This window comes from Bidens hawaiensis, unplaced genomic scaffold, assembly GCF_021521415.1.
Source record: "Bidens hawaiensis isolate Kalapana, Puna unplaced genomic scaffold, B.hawaiensis_p1.1 tig00006805_1, whole genome shotgun sequence".
Classification (NCBI taxonomy): Eukaryota; Viridiplantae; Streptophyta; class Magnoliopsida; order Asterales; family Asteraceae; genus Bidens; species Bidens hawaiensis.
The window spans coordinates 522337-542559 of NW_027491464.1; the positions used below are offsets into that span (position 1 = coordinate 522337).

General features: G+C 39.3%; 2 protein-coding genes across 2 annotated transcripts; both read right to left on the reverse strand.

Annotated features, from left to right (window-relative positions):
• Positions 1–501: 501 nt before the first annotated feature.
• On the reverse strand, positions 502–9467 carry LOC143633582 (uncharacterized). The gene is made up of 14 exons (XM_077101855.1): positions 9373–9467; positions 8511–8655; positions 8306–8373; positions 8140–8193; positions 7969–8052; positions 7785–7870; positions 7570–7650; positions 7113–7243; positions 6894–6935; positions 6723–6799; positions 6548–6638; positions 6384–6465; positions 1119–1191; positions 502–1035 (listed from the first exon to the last, which is right to left on the reverse strand). The coding sequence occupies exons 1-14, from the start codon at positions 9465–9467 to the stop codon at positions 825–827; spliced, it is 1320 nt and encodes a 439-aa protein (XP_076957970.1). The 3' UTR covers positions 502–824.
• A 1076-nt stretch (positions 9468–10543) lies between these two features.
• LOC143633567 (protein KINESIN LIGHT CHAIN-RELATED 2-like) lies at positions 10544–13674 on the reverse strand. Its single transcript, XM_077101842.1, has 2 exons — positions 11557–13674; positions 10544–10933 (listed from the first exon to the last, which is right to left on the reverse strand). The coding sequence occupies exons 1-2, from the start codon at positions 13439–13441 to the stop codon at positions 10749–10751; spliced, it is 2070 nt and encodes a 689-aa protein (XP_076957957.1). The 5' UTR covers positions 13442–13674; the 3' UTR covers positions 10544–10748.
• Positions 13675–20223: the final 6549 nt, after the last annotated feature.

A 20223-nucleotide genomic window follows, 5' to 3' on the forward strand; every position in this document is an offset into this window, starting at 1 on the left:
TTTATATTTAAAGAGCAATCTAGTCTGATTCTCACGCCGGAGGGTGGTCACAAGGAGGAACCCCCCCCCCCCCCCCCTCATTCTCAGTGACAAGCTCACAGTGTCTGTTTTGCAGGTTATCAGAAGAACCATCTTCTCAGGGTCTAACCCCTCGTGGGAAACATCTATCTAACCCCCAGGTTATCAGTAATCTGCCCGGGGTCCGGATAGTGTTTCTTCAACAGGTAAAATGTTAATTATTGGCTTAATAGCACTAGATGTACAAATTAATATATATAGGAAAAAAACCAATAAAATAATAATAATAATAATAATAATAATAATAATAATAATAATAAACCAGGCTACATCAACTCAAACTCCTATGAATCACAAAAATAGGGGTTATATACTCCAACATGAGCCAGAAACTGAGCTCAAGCTTGTTTCCAACTCAAGCAGACTTATGGCTCGGTGAGTTGTTTTCAACTCAAGCAGACTCATAGCTCGGTAAGTTGTTTTCAACTCAAGCAGACTCATGGCTCGGTAAGTTGACTCTTTTATATCAAACTTTGATAACTTTGTATCTACTTTTATACAGATCTCAATATAACAAGATAACCACAATCTCAAATTATTATGGTACTCCCACTGACCGTTGTACAAAAATATTCATAAATGGAATCTATTTAGACATCGGCTTAAATGCTTATACAAGCCAATTAGCTAGCTAGTGAGTTGCGATCCACGAGTTAGTTCATCCAAGATTTTGAAATTATTTAGCTTAAATATAAATCAGAAATAAATGTCTGATAGAAGTCCCCAAGTGTATGAAAGTTTGTTTTCTAGGACATGTAGAAAAAACTAGAAAAACAAAAAAGAAGCAAATTATAAATTCTACCCAAGGGTCTGAGTTCCCTGGGCATGCCATCAAAGTTTCCAGAGTTTACATCTGATTGCATAAATGGTCTCGTACCACTTTTCCACTGGATTCCCTCTGCTAAATGTTCTTTGTTTGGTGTCAACATTACAAAATTCGGATCCGCCCTTTGGTAACTGCAAACATCATTTATCAGTCTTCATCTTTCAATCCTTAAAATAACATCATTAATCATTAATTGCTTTAACACAACACAAACCTTGCTTCTCTCACGTTGTCCACACGAACACCAAACCCGAAAGATGTCGTCCCTTTGCCCCGCTCTCTTGTAGCTGCTCATTATTCAAATCATTATTCTTGTATAATCATAATCATTGGGATCGAATTATGTACACATGATAATATCATTAACTTAATAATATTAAGGATACTAATCATCGATTGTGTATTATATGTATTCCGGTTTACAACTTAAACAATTGTTAGATAAAAATTGTGGTGGTTATTGGTTAATAGATTTAGCCCTAGGTCTTTTCTTTCGTTGCATGTACATTGTAACCGGTTATTTATACCCTTTGTAACCAGGAGCAAGCTTTTACAAAATATATTCCGCTGTTATATGGTATCAAAGCCCTATGCGCTCTAATGAGTCCGATCATTAAATTTTTTTCTGATCCCTTTACCTTTTGTGATTCAACTCATAGCCTCGATCAATTTCAACATCACCCTCACAAGCACCAACTTCCCAGTGTCACATGCATGTCTATTATATGGTACTTGTTCACTTTATCACAAGAACCAAATCCCCTCAGACGGAATTTGCTGACACCGAAGCCACTAAACCTCACCCATAATTCTATTCATGGTACTGGCAGGACCAAATTATTCTGGGCAGTTGTTCACCCACCATACAAACCGTTGATTGCCTTGATTGAAACCTCTCGAGAAGCTTGGGAACTGTTGGTAACCAGCTTTGCGAACCCGTCACGCTCTAGAGTCATATCTCTATAATCCAAATTCGCATCCAACCTGAAAGGCACCTACACTGTTACTGAATATCTCTGTGATTGAAATCAAACGCCAACAAACTAGCTCTAGTTCAACACCCAGTGAAAGATGAGGACCTAATTGTTCATGTTCTTTGTCAGTTAGGTGATGATTTCAAGAATATTGCAATATGCCTTCGTCTCCTTGATACAAAGCTCACATTTCCAGAACTATTTGACGAGCTCGTTGATTTTGAAAGGGAGCTCAAGTGCTCAACCACACAACATCATCACCGACACTCATGGCTACGACTAATTATACCCAAGACAACCAAAGTTTGGCTTTAGATCTGCGCCTGACCGTTGTAATACGCATGACGATTCCAACAACAAAACATTTCGCAATCACTGGTCCAACGACTCACTCTAATGGAAATAATCATGTCAATTCCAACAACAAAAAGTCTCGCAGTTAGTGATCCAATGACTCTCACTCTAATGGAACTATTAAAGTAATCGTGAAAACCGTTACAATATTTGCTGTCAATTTTGTAACTTTGCAGGTCACAAAGATGCAGATTGTAGGAAGCTCGCTCGTTTTCTTTGTGAAAATCTACAAAAATCACATCGTAGGTGAAGTCATCAACTGATTTTTCTACTGGTCCCCAAACATCCGAATATATATTAGTTGTAAGGTTTTGTAGTAGTAAATGAGTCTATGCCAAAGGAATCCTTGTGTCTTTTATTGATAGAATACAAATTAAAATGGAAATTTTGAAGATGAAAATGTAAACCTAAGCATTTGGCTATTTTCTTAGAGAATCCGAATGAATGGGTGCCCAATTTGTGATGCCAATCAAGAGAGGCTGTGGTTGAGATCACATTTATTTGAGGCAAGGATGGAAGATTTACAATGTAGACATCAACTCACAATAGGTGGTTCTATGACTCAAAATTCGGCTAGCTAATGTCACTACTCCCCGCCCCTGGATGTTTGACAATGGGGCCTCCCACCATGTCACCGCTGACCGTTCGTCCTTCACTCTCTATCCGAGTATGACAGGCCAATGAAATTGTCCTTATCTATGGTAAAACCCTATCTATCACTTATATTGTTCAAACACACCTTAACACGTCTCATGGTTCCATTTCATTAAAAGACGTTTTGTGTGTTCCTCATGTTAACCATAAACTAATTTATGTTGCAAAATTATGTAAAAGTAACCATGTTTCTGTTGAATTCTTTCCTACGCATTTCTTTGTCAAGGATCTTCAAAGGGGGCACGTCTAATGCGCAAGGGGGTGGGGGGTATTACCTTGATGTTTGCTATGTAAATCTTCCATCCTTGCCTCAAATAAATGTGATCTCAACCACCGCGTCTCTTGATTGGCATCACAAACTTCGGCACCCTTCCATTCGGATTCTCAAGAAAATAGCCAAATGCTTAGGTTTACATTTTAATCTTCAAAATTTCCATTTTAATTCGTGTTCTATCAATAAAAGTCACAAGGATTCCTTTGGCATTAACTCATTTATACTACTACAAAACCCTTACAACTAATATATTTAGATGTTTGGGGAACGGTAGAAAATCATTTGATGGCTTCAACTATTATGTGATTTTTGTAGATTTTGACACTAAGTACATTTGGCTATATTCGATGAAACATAAATCCCATGTCTCTACTTTATTTCCACAATTCAAATTGCTAGTTGGAAATTGTTTTTAAACCCCCTGGTTTCTGTTTTCACAGATAATAGTGGAGAATACATTGGAAATTGTTTTCAAACCCCCTGGTTTATGTTTTCACCGATAATAGTGGAGAATACATTGGTCTTACTTCCTATCTTCAATCTCAAGGTTTCTCTCACTTCAACCCCCCTCCCCCACCCCACTCAATAACTCATAGCAAAATGGTGTTGCTGTCATCGTCACATTGCGGAGGCCGTTTAGCCCCTTCTTCAAGTCATATTCTTTTCTCATTTTGGAAACATGCATTTCAAACCGTGGTTTACCTCAAAAATCGCGTAGCCATTCTGATTCTCGATTTCCAGCGTCCATATTCCACCCTCTATAACCAAAACCCGACCTACAACAATCTCAAATCCTTTGGATGCTTATGCTATCCGTGGCTTCGTCTGTATGCAAAGTCCAAACTTCACCCACGCTCAAAATAATGTGCGTTCCTAGGCTACTCAGACTCCAAATTGGCCTACAAATGATATGATTACACCACCGACAACTCTCACTCCGGACACACACCAACCGACAACTCTCACTCCAGACATGTGGAATTTTTCGAGTCCGAATTTCCATTAAAATCTCCCAAGTAATTCATGTCCATTCCCACCGTGGATGAATTTTTTAGCATACCACTAGACCAACCCTTTCCCCTAGCCCAACCACAAACTACCATTCATCTTCCACTTCCAGTTAACATGCCCAAACGCCTATTTTGGTTACAATCAATATCCACCACATGGCCAAATATGCCATCTCAAGCCCATCAACCACCACCTGACCGAATAGACCCATCATAACCTCTCAGCCCCATTCCCCTCCTCCAGCATCATACTCCAACTGTCCACCACCCGTTTCCTACACTCTCGCTAACCCTCAACACACTACCGAATTCCACACTATTGCTCAATCTCAAACCGGTACCCCACGCCACTTCCTCGACCACTCCACTTTCATTTCCTGACACCCCTACATATCCGATTACTCACCTTCCACTTCTCCTCTACCCTTCCGCACCCGCAAACCAATTCCCAGTATTATAGTCCCGAATATGTCAACCACACTACACTTCATCCGATTTCTAAGAACCTTGAACTAACAACTCACAATCAAGCCTTAAAAGATCCCGAGTGGCGAAAGACAATGGATAATGACTTAATGCTCTTCTCACAAACGCCACTTGGGAACTTGCCCCTCCTTCGCAACATAAACCTATCGGTTGCAAATAGGTATTTTGCATCAAACGACGCCCCCGATGGATCCTTTGAGAAATATAAGGCTCGCCTAGTTGCCAAGGGGTTCCTTTAAGAGTATGGCAATGATTACTTTGAAATGTTTAGTCCGGTCACTAAACCCGTAACTATCCGAATGGTTCTTGGTATTGCTTTAATTCAAAACAGGCCCATCCCGCAACTCAATGCTAACAATACCTTCTTGCATGGAACCTTGCATGAAGATGTTTATGTCTCAACCTCCGGGCTATGTTAATCTAGATTTTCCCAATCACCTTTCCCTCTACGGGCTCAAGTAAGCACCGCGTGCGTGGTACACAAAAAACTTGCCATGATCCTTCTTAAACTTGGTTTTCGCAAATCCTTAACTAACCCATCTCGGTTCGTCTACAATCAGGATGAAACTGCCTCCTTTTTTTTGGTATATGTTGACGATATTGTCTTGACCGGCAACAACAATTCATTTATTCAACATATTTCGTGCATTATCCGAAAAACTTTCCATTAAAGATCTTGGCATGCTACACTACTTCCTTGGTATAGTAGTTTCCACCACTACTGGTTTATTTCTATCCCAACATACTCACGTACAAAATCTACTCACCAAGTTTAAAATGGACAGAGCTAAACCCGTTGCCGACCCCCTTAGTTCTACCGAGTCACTCTCTTTTCGACAATTGGTGGGCTCCCTCAATATCTTGCTTTTACTCAACCCGATGTTTCATACGCAGTTAACAAGCTCTCTCAATACATTCATGCACCAACTCAACTTCAACATTAGAACGCGTTCTCCGATACTTGAAAGGCATAATTCATCACGGTTTGTTTTTAAACCGTGGTTCTCCCATTGAACTTACCACCTTTACCAATTATGATTGGGGTGGAATGACCGTCTTGTGGGCACTCCTCAACTGCCTATATTATCTACTTTGGTTCCTACATACTCTCATGGCGTTTGGAGCGTCAAAAATCGATTTCTCAATTTCAACTGAGGCTAGGTGTACAAGGCATTAGCAAACGGAGAAACCGACTATCTTGGGCCCATAACCTACTAATGGAACTTGATCTATCAATCAGTAAATCTCCTACATGATATTGTTGGTGCTACTTATCCGTGTGCCAACCCGGTCTATCATTCACGTATGAAACATGTGGCACTCGATCATCATTTTGTTAGGGAAAAAGTAATTGATGCTTCATTACGGGTTCTACACATTCATTCTGCTGATCAACTTGTTGATGTGCTCACTAAACCCCTCGGCCGGGCCCATTTCACCTTCGATCCAAGATTGGAGTCTCCGATCCATCTTGCGGGGGCATGTTTAGGATACTAATCATTGACTGTGTATTAAATGTATTCCTGTTTATAGCTTAAACTACTTTTTGATATATATTGTGGTGGTTATTGGTTATCAAAGATTTAGACCTGGTTCTCTCCTTTCCTTGTATGTACATTGTAACACGCTATTTATAGCCTTTGTAATCAGTCTAGTAGATGCAAGCTTTTACAAAATATATTCTGCTGCTACAAACACGTTTCAGACTTTCATCACATAAGTTATACCTGACGCACTGAAACTGAATGCAGGTTTCCACCATGACTTGAAAGATAAGGACACTGATGAACTAGTAGGGCCCACTTTTCCCTGTACAAGACATGAACAAAATTCAAAACTTAACATGATAATTCACATGTGAAACATTGCAATTGAAATCAAGACAGCTAACCTTTAGCAAGATGTTTTTATTGGCTTGCCAAGATGCACCAATATTGAAGGTGGAATCTTGGATGTTGTTTGATCCCTTCTGTTCATTCATTCTGTTCACAAATGTAAAGACCAGATTCTCTTTTTAAATCATGTGTGAATGGATTTCATACTGAACAGTGAACATGCTAAATTACCTTGTCAGCAGCTCAAATCCAAAGTCTATGTAATTAGTAATTCCAATTACTTCACTCTCTTCTAGTGGATTCTTTACCTGCATAATTCAATAATCTATCATCAATCGCATAGACAAATGATTGTATACTGTATATACATATGCGTGTGCGTGAGAGAGAGAGAGAGAGTACCCTTCGTTGGACCACCACATGCTGATAGAAAGAGGCTATGAACTGCAGTTGGAAGTTTCATAAAGAAATATAAGTACTTCTAGTGGAGTATTAAAGAAAGCAAAAAAGAACAATGAGCACACAAGTGGGAGAGAATTAAAGATGTAAAATAAATAGTAAACTAGTACAAAACGGACAATGTTTTAATGATAATTCAAGAAACCATAAAAAAAGGGAAACCTGAGAGTTCTGTGCAAATTCGAGACCAAAATTAAAAGATGGGCTTAATGGGCTGCCAGATCCGATTCCATAGCCTATGGCGCAATTCCAATTCTTCAAATTTTTATATTTTGCACCACCTTCCTTTTCAACTACTCAAATCACAGAAACCATGAGAGCATGTCAACTTACAACTTCAATAAAATATTTAAAAAAATAGCAGCAATGTTTATAGAGGAATGACTACATGGAGTATAGAGAACATAACTTGATGAATCATATTATACCAATATAAGTCATATCAAATTTATCAAAAAAGTAAAGTATGCATATAGGGTAATAAGAACCATGGATGAGTGGATGACCAATAACTGCTTTCATACAAAATAAGTTTTTTCTTCAAAAGAGCAAAGAGTAAAGTACTTTGGAAATTAGACAGATAATCACAATATATAAGAAATGGCGCAAAAATTCTTACACTGAGGATCGTATTGGACTCCAGCAGTTAACCTTCCCATCTTGGTCACCAGCCATGCAGATTTCGGGAAGTCATTTCCCACTACAATCAGAAAATAATAAAGAAAAAGAAAAACTCAGTGTTGTAATATCAGTATTTAGTATCTGAAAGGAACATTAAATCATTAATGTATCTGAAAAGCAGATTTGTTCTAAAACATGCATTGCATTACATACCTGAATATGGCAAAAATGTGGTTCCAAATGATAAATGCGATGAGCCAAATCTCAAACCCATTGTACCATAGTCTTCTGAGCATGTTCTGTACAAAAGGTAAACTTTGCAAATGAATATAAAACCATAATAAGAAAGTCAAAGAGATTTGAAACGAATCGTTTTGCTCGATCCGGATGAGCAAACCTCTGTTTTTTAAGCACTGGGAAAATGCCAAATGCTCCAAAACCATATTTTGGGTAGTATGCGCATGCTCTCATGAGTAAAATCCTGAAAATACAAACATGTAAGAACATAAAGGAAGAATATTTTTGAACATAAAACTTACTCTTGATGGAAGATAAAACTACTACTTACGGATCAGCACTGGATACATAAAGATCTGTGAATGTGTGAGGATCTTCAGCATCACTATGACAAACATTAAAAAAACAGGTTTACTTTATAAAATACCAAAAGAAGTAAATAGCAACCCGCAATCACTAGAAGAAAAACCAGTAGCAAAATTGAAGGATAATAATACCTTTGCCAGCGAAATAATGCATTTCCAATTATTGGCTCCTCAGGCTTGTTATCAAGAGGACCTGAAACCTGAATGTGGGCTAAGGAGCTTTTCAATCTGTTGGTTATAAAAGTGAACTCCAAACTCTAAATGAAACATACGTAGATAAATACATATTGAACAAAACGTTATGTGCAAGTGAGTAATGAAATGTTTTGATGGATACAGATGCTACTAAATCTACATGACGATCTTCAATTGGCTTCAATAAGAATATCGTACTGAAATGATTTTCTGCATCAAAATAATCTTCGAAAAGGCTTTTTAAGACGAGCTTCCCAAATAAGAGATTATATGATGACTCCAACATCCTGCATCACTTAAGAGTTTATTATTATTATTATTATCAAAGCATTTGATTTTTAAGTAAACCCCTGAAACAGCATAAGCAAGGGATATGAACAACTTATAGTTACATTGTAAATGCTTGTCATCTCATCGAAGGTCAAATGGAGTCTAGTTCACATTATCTGAATGTACCACACTATTAGTAATGCATGCTGTAACGGAGTTTTAAAATGTAAACTTGAAAATTCCAGAGTTACACTTAATCCTATACCTTATTAATCGTTTTTTTCCCTCTAGTGCTACCAATAATTGTGATAGATGAAAGAAATGCAATGTGATTTAGCAGTCCTCAAACAAACAAATAAAAAACTAGCAAACAATACAAAACTGATACCAACGAAATCGCTTTTTTGCATCACTCAGAACTTATAAAACTGATTCGAAGGAAATCGCTTTTTGCATTATTCAGAAATCAGAACATACAACACCGACTCGAACAAAATTGCTTTTCTTCTGCATCATTCAGAAATCATATAATTCGAACGTAAATTGCTATTTGAATAATTCAGAAATCATAGCATATGACAGTGATTCAAACGAAATAGCTTTATGCATAATTCAGATATAATCAGAACATATAACACTGATTCGATCGCGTAATGGAGGTTCTGAAATCAAAATCAATTTAACGCATCAATAATAATAATAAATTGATGAAGGAAGATTACAATTAATCGGACCTGGTACGAGCAGCAAGCGGAGGGAAATCGAAGAGCGGCGGAACCAACACCATAGGCGGTGGAGGTCCTTTCTCCGATGACAAAAAGCCTCCCATTTTCTTCAATATTATTATTATTATTATTATTATTATTATTATTATTATTATTAATTGAATTGAATTGATGTTTTCCTCTTCTTCTGAATACCACTTTCTTCTTCTTCTTCATCTTCATCTTCTTTTTGTGTGATTGATGCATGGAGTTTATCGGGAAGCCATCAACCCTCGCCCGCGCATTTCTCACTCAACAGCATGACTCTTTCACGTGGTGGCCTCTTTTAACATTACTTTGGGCTCAAATAGATTTTATAGTAAACCTATTTATTATTAAATGATTCCTCTTATTTGATTGACCAACCCTTTTTTTTTAAACAGAGTGAAAAAAGGTTATACAGAAAACGTCGATATGATAATAATGGTCATAACAGACCAATCATATTTGAGCCATTGATCATACGACCCATATGTCTATCGTCTACTTGGCATACAGCATCGTATGACTATTTTCCTATGTTATATGACCAATCACCCATATGTAGTGAGTTTGGATAATGTGTTAGTAGTATATGTACAGATCCAACCATCAATACATGGGGTGAAATATATGAACGAGGTCGAGAACACGAAGTATTCGTGTTGACCATATAAACGGACGCAACTAATATTTATTTTTCCTTATATAAATACTCACAAATTGTAAATTTACAATAAAGGTACAAATATGCATAAAACCTTTAATTTACGATAAACGTACACATATGTATAAAAATATTTAACTCATAAAAAACTTATTAATTTCTCTTTTATTTTTTAAATTACAAACGTGAATAAAACAATTATGCTTAAAAGTAAAAAAAAAATTATCACTACTTATTTTACTTCTGACATAAGAAACTCAACCAATATAAACCAATTACAAAAAATCGAATTATCTGTTAGATCTATATCATTTTGTTAATTCACCATTCATTTTATATTGCTTAGAACATAAAAATGATACAATGATATGTGCCCAAACCCATGTAACCAATGTCTTTGCAAATCCCATATTCAATCCACTTTCTCATATGCAGCAGCCCAATACTGTCCACGTTCAACTGCAGCTAGTTCCCTTGTCAAGGTTAATTTCAATAATGATAATGTGATTAGTGGGTGGTTGACCCAGTGACATTTTCCTTTTGTAACTTCTAATTTGTATGCCTTTAAAAGGCTTTGAATTAGAAAAGAAAGCCATAACAAAATAAACAGAAAACAAAAATAAATGTACAAAACTATACATTTTTGTTAATACTACAAAGGTAGAAATTTAAATTAAAAAAAGGCGCCATTGTTGATTGATCAACCATCAAGAAGAAATTCCAGTGACCGGGATCCCTTCCTCCGATCCCTGCCGGATTCTTTTAACAGATCCGCCAGCCACTGCTTCTCGTTGTCCACATCAGGATTCGCCGTTCCAAGCTTATCTTCTCTCATCCCGACAACATATTCCAATATCTCAATTGCTTCGTCCCACCTATACAAACGTTTTCAAAAATCATCATACAAATATACAATCCAAGACAAATTTTGGGCCAAACCGCTAACTACTATTTCAAGATACACAAACCAAACCAGCTGGATTAGGCGCACGGACAGACTGCCAGACTGGCCGGTTTAAACAGTCTGACAGTTCCATTTTAATAGTTTAAAACGATTTTTGTTTATAGATTTATTTCAAAATGGCCAGTTTGTGTTAGAAATTTCTAAATGATAAAGATATTCAGATTCTGCTACGTAGACAAGGCTCGTTTGTTACTTTACTTATGAGCTCGTGTAGTACTCGCCCCTAGGGGGACGTGCAGACTGGCAAGTTTTAGCAATTTGACAGTTCGATTTTGACAGTGTGGGAACTTTTTAAAAAACTATTTTTTTTTCTAAATGGTGAGTTAGTATTAGAATTTTTGAAATGATAAAGATTCAAGTAATATAGATTAAGCTGTGAGTAAAATTTATATGACCGATTCCAAGTTCCAAAACGTCGCCAAATAGTAAAACTGTACCATATAAATCACAAACCAGCCGACTCGCGTTGGTTTAGATAGTTTTGTTTTAGGTGGTTTATTAACAACCTTTCCATTAAAGATAAAATTATTACAATCCGAATACCTTCCCATTGCATCATAAGTACCAGCAAGATTACTATAAACCCCAAGTGTATTAGGATGATGAGGCCCATATTCTGTCTCCAAAACACTTCTCGCTTCCTCAAACACATCAGCAGCTTCAACAAACGACTCAATCTGAACACACGCGAGTCCCATTTGGTTCAAAGTAACCCCAAAAACACCCGATTTCTTTTCACCTGTAGCCCGAAACTTTAAAATCGCACTTTTAAAATACTCATACGAGTCAAAATAACTACCCATCAAGTAACATAAAACCCCAATCTGAGCCTCGACTCCCGCCACCATGATCACTTGGCCCGGGCCCGTTCCATAAGCCTTAAGTGACTTCTTGAGCAAGTCAAGAGCCCTGTCCAACTTGTTCATTGACTCATAAATCGCTGATACTTCAATAAGCCCGTTTGCAATTTCATCATTTGGGCCTTTGGTATTCGGCTTAACGTATATACGCAACGCGTGTTCACAATACGTTTCCGACTCTCGAAACTTCCCGATTTTGTTGTAAAGATCCGCCAAGCGAACGTAAACTGAAGCGACTGATGGATGATTATCTCCTTTCGTAAACCGAAACACGTTAAGCGCTTTCTGATAAGTGAAAATCGCCTCGTCATAACGGGCCAACGATAGATACGCATCACCAATACACACATCAATAGCCGCCACGTCGGACTCATGCCCGTTTGATGACATGGCCATTCGGGCCAACACGTAATGCTCGATGGCAGTTTCGTAATTCCCCGTCGAGTCACAAATCAAGCCCATTAGCCTCCGGTCCGCAGCTTCTTCCAACGAGTTACTCGTCCCGTTTTTCCCGTGTATTTCAATAGCCCGTGTACATAATACTTTTGCCTCGTCAAACTGCATCGCTTGAACGTGAGCCTCGGCTACATACCGACACGTCTCACCTAACCGCGCGTCATTTTCACTCAAAACATGTTTTTGAATCTCCAAACCCGCTTTATAACACAGTATCGATTTTTCAATATTTCCTTGCATCGCATATGTGTCACCGAGTTGCATACACCCTGCAAACTTAGCCAACAAGTGTTTTTGGCCCTCGTTTATTTTCGTGAGGCCGATTGACTGTTCAACAACGGGTATCGCTTCATCATACTGCCTTAAAATGCAATAAAGCGCTGCCACCATATGCAAACACATCACAAATTCCAAGTTGGGCTTTTCGGTTTGACAACTTTCGAGCGAGTTCTTGGCCCGTAAAGCCAAATCAAGCGCCTTTCTCGGGTCACCACCAGTTGACACCAATTCCCGAGCCTGCTTTAGCAAATACTGTCCAATGTATCTCGGGTCATCAGTATTCAAAGTCTTCTCGGTTTTCTTCACGGTCAACTTTGACCCGGCCCCTGCTGCTTTCTTCTTCGGGCCGGGCTTCGGGATCTTTGCAGGCGACAAAGATCTAGCCGGTGAAGACGACTTCGTTTTCTTGTTTTTACGAGTGGTGGTTTCCGACTCTTCGTCTTCTTTTTCATCACCCGACACACGGGCCTCTGCAGGTGCGGGTTCGGGTTCTTTTTCATCACCAGTTATCTTGCTGTTAGTGGCGTCTTTGCAGTCCTTTGCAAAGTCACCACCCGCAAGATAACGTAGCTCGGAATCAATTCGTGATTCCTGACCATACGACAAGCAACTATATCTTGAAGTGGAGTGATCTGAGCTTTCCATTTCATATACATTGTTGTAGAGTTGATCGATCGAGTTGTGACTGCTGATGCTCAAATTAAATGACTCGTTATCGGTCGTTCGTGTGCTTAACGGGCTCGTTGGTGAGACCCGTGTGTCAGTGAAGTGTTGTTTGTGTTCGGGTTCACTGGTCGGGTTTGGTTTTGCTTTCTCGGTTATACCGTCGGGCATTTTCGGTTCAAATTCGTGTTTCGTCTTACAAACACAGATACTTCAATCTACACAGGCTGCAATTTTAAAAAATGATCCAAATCATATAATAAGAAAACACAAAATTATGAAACGGAAAAACGTTTTGTGGATAATATAATAAAAACTAAACTGAAACAGAAAATGAAAGGATAAATAATAAATGTTGATGGGAGCATGCATTTAAAGAATAACATTGGAATTAATTTATTGTATGTTTTGTGCAATCTGCATGAGCAGGAATTAACATGCGGATTAAAAACTGAAAGGCATGCGAATTAATGAATGTAGGATCGCAATAATAATAAATAAACAAAAACGAGACCTAATTTGTAGAAATGTAATAACAGTTAAGTTTATTTGTACTATTAGGGAAACAGAATTGAATTGAAGACGTACCGTTAATTAATATAAATATAATGAGACGAAAGAAACAGAGGGCGTGTTATGTTGTGTGTTAATGAATATGTTTAAAGGAGGTGAAAGATGGAAATGGATGGATGTTTTCTTTGATATGAACGAGAAATGAAATAGAAATGTGGTGGGGATAGGGAAGGGGGTTTATCTGCCACGCCACCAACACTTCTCCCTCGGTGACCGTTTCTATTTTTTTGTTCAAAAAAACAGAATTATACATGACATTCGTCTTGGTTAACCGGGTGAACTAGGTCGCTCGAACCCGACTCATATTGTTATTGGTGTTAAAGATTTTCATGCTAACCCATATATGTAGAAATTTGATTTGCCTCAAACATGACAGGTTTAACTCATATATCAAGAAAAAGAATTACAAATCAAGATATCAAGTAAGTACACTAAGGTAGCGTTTGTTATGCAGTAATGACATGCGGAATAGAATTGTTGCTACAATAAAGATAAGACCATGAATGGACTGGTTAGGCTAACAAGCTTCAAGGGTTCAAGTTAACCTAACGCAAGTCGTGGTGTCCCTCTACGTTTGCAAAACGTAGAAGGAGGTTCACTAGTTAGTTGTTTGTTGTTATAGATCACCAAAGATCAAGAACCATGATGTTTGGAATCGGTTTTAGAATGATGTTCTTGGTGAAGCTATGAAGTTATTGAAGTAAGAAAGAAATAAGCTAAGAGCATATTTCTCAAGGAAGAAGAGAAGATTAGGGAGATGGTGTTATCTGCCCAAATATGTTGTTTCTTGTTTGTGACTAAGCATCTGTTATATAGGTGAAGAGATGTAAGCCTTTTAGTCCAGTTAACTAAACTAGTTAGCCTCTTGTTTGCATAGAGAGTTGACCTTTATGGGCGGAAAGGTTTGGACCGTTGGTTCATAGTTAAAATAATAATACTTTATCTGAGCATGTCCTTTGGTCAGAGGGGACAAGGATGTGAACAGTGATTTGACATCGTACTGTAGCACGTGGGTACTTGTTTACATAAGTTTGGGCGGGAAATGAAGCTTTTAACCTTTTAACCCTTTTAGCGTTAATGTGTTTCAGTCATTTTATTATTTCCTTGGGCTACCCCTGTCATCAGCCCCCCAAGTCAGAGGTGTTTGAGGAGTAGGCTCAAGGGCTTCTGACTTTTGCACACATTTTGTTTATTTCTTAAAGGCTTCAAGGCTTGTAGGCTACGAATCTTTGTTCAGTTTTGGTTATTTTTTGAATTATTGATGTGACAGTTGATGTGATTGTAACTGTCAGATTGCGGTTTCCAATACCTGTTTTTTCATTAATAGTTATCAATGGGATAACTATTCACTTTCTACCAGATTTCTTTAACAATTTTCACCATAAACACCTTCAAGTTCCGTTCAATCCATTACCAGGTTAGTTTCGATCCTTCACTTTTCTTCAAAATTATGGTTGCCAAAAAGGATCTTTCGATCAGTTTTTCCCGATTAACCCAAGAAGAGGTTGAATCGTTTTGCATTGAGTGGTGGATAGGGTTAAAGTATAAACCGATTGCTCCGGCGGTCAATTCTTCAATCGGTCGTTGTCCGGCGGGTTTTATTGCTCTATATTGCCGTCATTTCGAGTTTTCTAATCTCCGACACCCTTTTTCGGTTTTTGTTCTTAATGTTTTGGAATATTATCGTATATCATTCGGTCAAATCCATCCTCTAGGGCTTGCTAGGGTGTTGCATTTTGAGGTTTTGTGTAGAGCCCTAGGTTATGACCCTTCTTTGTTGAATTTTAGCCGTTTCTTTCGCTTAGCAAAAAATGGTGATTGGTACACATTCGAACACACTAAGGTCGATACATGTTTGGTTTCCTCGGCGGTTACTTGGTTCTTGGAAGGACCGTTTTTTCTTTATTTCTGATTTTATCCTTCCGTTCAAGCCTGTTTGGAGACAACCTGAGGCTGTTCTCAATGAACCATAACCAACCGAGTCGGAGTTGAATGAGGCGTTTTTGAAATCGATTAGGGAATGCCCGTCACGTCTTCGTCCTTTCCCCGAACACCTTCTTGTGTTGTTAGGAATTATCAAACTTTGGGATAAGCCTAATCGGGATCCTGTGCTTATGAGGGATAATAAGGGTATGCATTTGTTTGTCCCGTATTTGCTTTGTTTCGTTGGTACGTTTGCTAATTATTTTTCTTTGTGTTTTGTAGTTATGTCTGCCTTAGACTTTTTGAAAAGCGATGACACTTCGGATGTTGGGTTTACTGATGCTACTGCTGTTGTTGGGGAGGATTCGGTTGTTCGAGGGAAAGAGGGTTGATTTGAGGATGCTGAGTATGTTGGGGTTGCAAATGTTAAAGGGTTCACCAAGACCGCTGTTCCAAAATCTTCCACTCATCATTCCACATGACGTTTGTTAAAGTCTGTTGCCACCTCATCCTCTCATGAGCCAGTTGAGGTTAGTGATGACATTCAAGTTTCTGAAGACCAAGGTCCAACTGTGGAGGTTGAGAAGGAACAGAGGTTGGTGGTTTCTAAGAAGGGGAAATCTGTTGGGAAGAAAGCTGCTATGTCTGTGGTTCAAGGGTTGGATGGCGATGCTGTTTATGTGCCAGGGTGGAGTGTCAAGGTCGGGGATAGTTTCAAGGATCCCGAAATTTGTGCTGATGCTTTAGCCCATTTTGCTCCTCCGGGGGTTCGTGATACTATCTCCAATATGGAAGGTGATTTCTTGCTGTCCATGTTGATCTTGAACTTTTGCAACGTTTCTGCCCTTTTGGCAGAAGGTGTTACTCGGTTTCGAAAAGGGATGGAGGAGTATGAGGAGTTCATGAAGACGAAGGAGAAGATGAAGGCCTCTATGGCGGCCATGAAGAAAGAAGTTGAAGGTTATTTAGAGAAGGAGAAAGTGCATGTGAAAAAGATTGAAGAGTTGTCTCGTGGCTATGCGATTGAGATGACAGGGTTGAAGAAAGCTATGGAAGCTGACAGGGCTAGGTTGGATGATGACCGTGAAGCCTTTGAGGTGCAGAGGAGATCCTTCGAGATGGAGAAGGAAGGCTTGAAGGCTTCGGTTACCCAAACTTCTGATGACAACAAGTGGTTGATTGAGCATGGGTTTCAGCAAGTTGTATCTTACTTGCTTCATTCTAAAGAGTTTAACTCGGTGCTGGGCGATGTTTACACGAAGCTGCTAGGCCATGGGAAGCATTTGGATTTTATTGCAGGCTTCCATCATCACGAAACCGGTCAGCCTATGGAGCAGTCCCCCTTGTTCAACCCTGAAGCTTACAAGCTTTTCACCGGTTCAGTTCATGCGATGGAAAGGCTCACTTACCCTTATGTGGGTGAAGTTTCGTCATGCTATGGTAAGCCTCTTTCAGTTTTGTAGGGCTTAAAACCAGCCGGCCTTGATGAGAAGGTTGCTAAAGAGGTGCTTGAGTCTTGGTCGAAAAAACGTTCCCGTTCCGGTGATAGTGAGGAGACTTTATCTGGGGGAAGCGACGGATCTCATGTGGCAAGCCTCGAAGGCTCAGCTGTTGCTGATGTTGTCCCACAAGTCAAGAAGTCCAAGAAGGCTAAGGGTGGTAAGGCTAGTACCTCAAAGCCTGTTTCTGATGTTTAAGTACCTGATTCGTAGCTTTCTTAGCACTTTTAAAACAATGTTATGTAATCTTAAACAATGTAGGTTTGGCATGGAACTCTTAAAGTTTCTGCCTTGTGGTTGTGTTTGGCCTTTACGGACCTTTGAACATTTTCTTGGGAATCCTTGTGATTTCCTCGTTTTAGCCTTAATTGGCTTATTATGTATGAATGCTATTTAGCTATGGCCATGGAATGGCCTTGTTTAAGAACTATGATGTTCTATGTATTTGTGTGTTGGTTGCTTGTCTTATTAGTTTGATGTGATTTTAGCTAACTTTCCTTAAGAAGTTTTAGTGTTGCAGTCACTTTTAGCTTCAAGGCTTCATTAGGTAAAAAGCACATGTTGGCTATCCTTTATATCACTACTTAGTTTATGTTTTTGTTTTCGTAAACTGTTTTGAAGTTTAAGGAACGAATTGGTGTAGGCTGTTCAAACCTGTCTATGAGACAAGTTTTGGTCGAAAAAGTTTTCTAAGTCTCATGGAGTCGAATTGATATAGGTACTCACCCCTTATATAGGTCCATTTAACCCTTGAACCTATTGAGCGATATGGCCTGGGAGCTCATCCCCTTACAAGGCCCTTGCCATGGAGTGTCTTGCTAGGTTCTCAACCTGATTATGACAAAAAGTTTATCATTCATTCAAGAGGTTGTTGTTTCACAAAAAGGAGAATTGTACATCTCTTGAAATACATTTTTACATTTTGACTAAGCATGGAACCTTTTAAGGGTTTTGCCGTTCCAGTGTCTTGGAAGCTTTTTGCCTTCTGTGTCGGCCAGTTTGTAGGATCCACCCTTGTGAGCTTCGAGGATTGTATATGGTCCTTCCCACTTTGGGCCAAGTTTTCATTGGTTTTCTTTTTTGCTGGCCTCGTTGTTTCGAAGTACAAGGTCTCCAGGCTTGAAGCGTTCATGCTTCACTCTAACATTGTAATAAGCTTCCATTTTTTCCTTGTACTTAGCCTCCTGAATTTCGGCTTGATCACGGATATCTTCAAGGAGTTGCAAATTCAACATGGTCTCATTGTTTTTTGATTCGAGGTCCATGTTGAGTGTTCTTTGAGTCACAACTCCGACTTCGGCTGGGATTACAGCTTCCGATCCGAACACTAGGCTGTAAGGCGTTCGTTTGTGACTTGTCTTTTCGGTTGTTCTTATTGCCCATAGAACGTTTGGGAGTTCTTCAAGCCAATTGTTGTTGTGCCTTCCCAGCCTTGTTTTGATTCCTTCAACGATGGTTCTGCTTGTTCTTTCAACTTGGCCATTGGATTGTGGGTATGCGACTGAGCTGAACACTTGAGTGATTCTGAACTCTTTGCACCATGTGCTAAAAGGCTTCTCAGCAAATTGTTTCCCATTATCTGTGACCAACACTCCTGGCATGCCATAACGGAAAATGATGGTTTCCCATACGAAGTCGATGACTTGTTTGCCCGTTATTTTTGCAAGTGGTTTGACTTCAAGCCACTTGGTAAAGTAGTCGACGGCTACTAGCAAAAATTTTAACCCACCTTTGGCAGGTGGGAAAGGACCAACAATATCCATTTCCCATTTGTGAAATGGCCTAGCCGAGGAGATGGAGACTAGATCGTGTTTAGGGCTTTTGGGAACCGGTGCATGAATTTGACAAGCTTCATACTTTTTGAGTTGTTCCGTTGCATCTCGGTGCATGGTAAGCCAGAAGTATCCAAGGTTCATCAATTTTTCAACCACCGTTCTTGGCCCGAAATGAGCTCCATATATCCCCTCATGAACCTCTTTGATCAGATATTGACTTTGTTCGGGGCCCACACATCTTAGTAGTGGTGCAAGGTAGGCCTTTTTATAAAGGATCTCTCCTTGCAACACATACTGTCTGGATTTGATTCGAACCCTTTCAGCCTCTGTCTGGTCCAAAGGTAACTCACCATTTTTGAGGAAATTTTCTATGGGAGTCATCCAATTGGGACCTTCTTCGGTGATTACGTCTTGAACCTCCAGTTCTTGAATTGAAGGAGTTTTCAAGACTTCCACCAATACTTTCTTGGTGAGGTGTGCAAATGTGAGAGATACTAGTTTACTTAGGGCATCGTCTCTTTTGTTTTGTGATCTTGGGACTTGTTTGATGGTGCATTCCTGAAATGTGGTTATCAACCCTTTTGCCTTTTCACGGTATTTCTTCATGTTGGGCTCTTTGGCTACATAGCTGTCATTGACCTGACTTGAAACAAGTAACGAGTCTGTTAAGACTTGTAGCTTGTGGATCTTCATCTCTTTGGCATCTTCAGACCAGCGATCAATGCTTCGTATTCAGCCTCGTTGTTGGTGGTCTGAAATTCAAGTCGAAGAGCATATGTAAATTCTAACCCTTTGGGGTTGATTAAGACGAGCCCAGCTCCTGACCCTTCGATGCTGGAAGCTCCATCGGTAAAAAGCTTCCAGGCTTCGGGGTCAGAAGGTTCAGTGGCAGTTGTATGTATTTCAGGAATGACTTGCTTCGGAATTTCTACAATAAAGTCTGTCAAGACTTGGGCTTTGATAGCTTTTCTTGGGACATAGGTGATGTTATGCTCACCTAGTTCCACAACCCATTTGGCCAATCGGCCTAAGGTCTCTGGTTTTTCAAGCACACTTTTGATGGGTTGGTCAGTGACCACTTGTATAGGGTGTGCTTGCAAGTACCTTCGAAGTCGGTGGGCTTGAAAGTACCTTCGAAGCCTTCTGGCCGTTTGAATTAAGGCCAGGGCAAGTTTTTCGAAAG

Bases quoted from the DNA above. Each gene is read 5' to 3' on its own strand.
- LOC143633582 (XM_077101855.1), bottom strand. From the start codon at position 9,467: ATGGGAGGCTTTTTGTCATCGGAGAAAGGACCTCCACCGCCTATGGTG. The intron at 8,656-9,372 runs GTCCGATTAATT...TAAGTGATGCAG, and splicing joins CCGCTTGCTGCTCGTACCAG to GATGTTGGAGTCATCATATA. The intron at 8,194-8,305 runs GTATTATTATCC...TGTTTGTCATAG, and splicing joins GCATTATTTCGCTGGCAAAG to TGATGCTGAAGATCCTCACA.
- LOC143633567 (XM_077101842.1), bottom strand. From the start codon at position 13,441: ATGCCCGACGGTATAACCGAGAAAGCAAAACCAAACCCGACCAGTGAA. The intron at 10,934-11,556 runs GGTATTCGGATT...ATTTTTGAAAAC, and splicing joins TACTTATGATGCAATGGGAA to GTTTGTATAGGTGGGACGAA.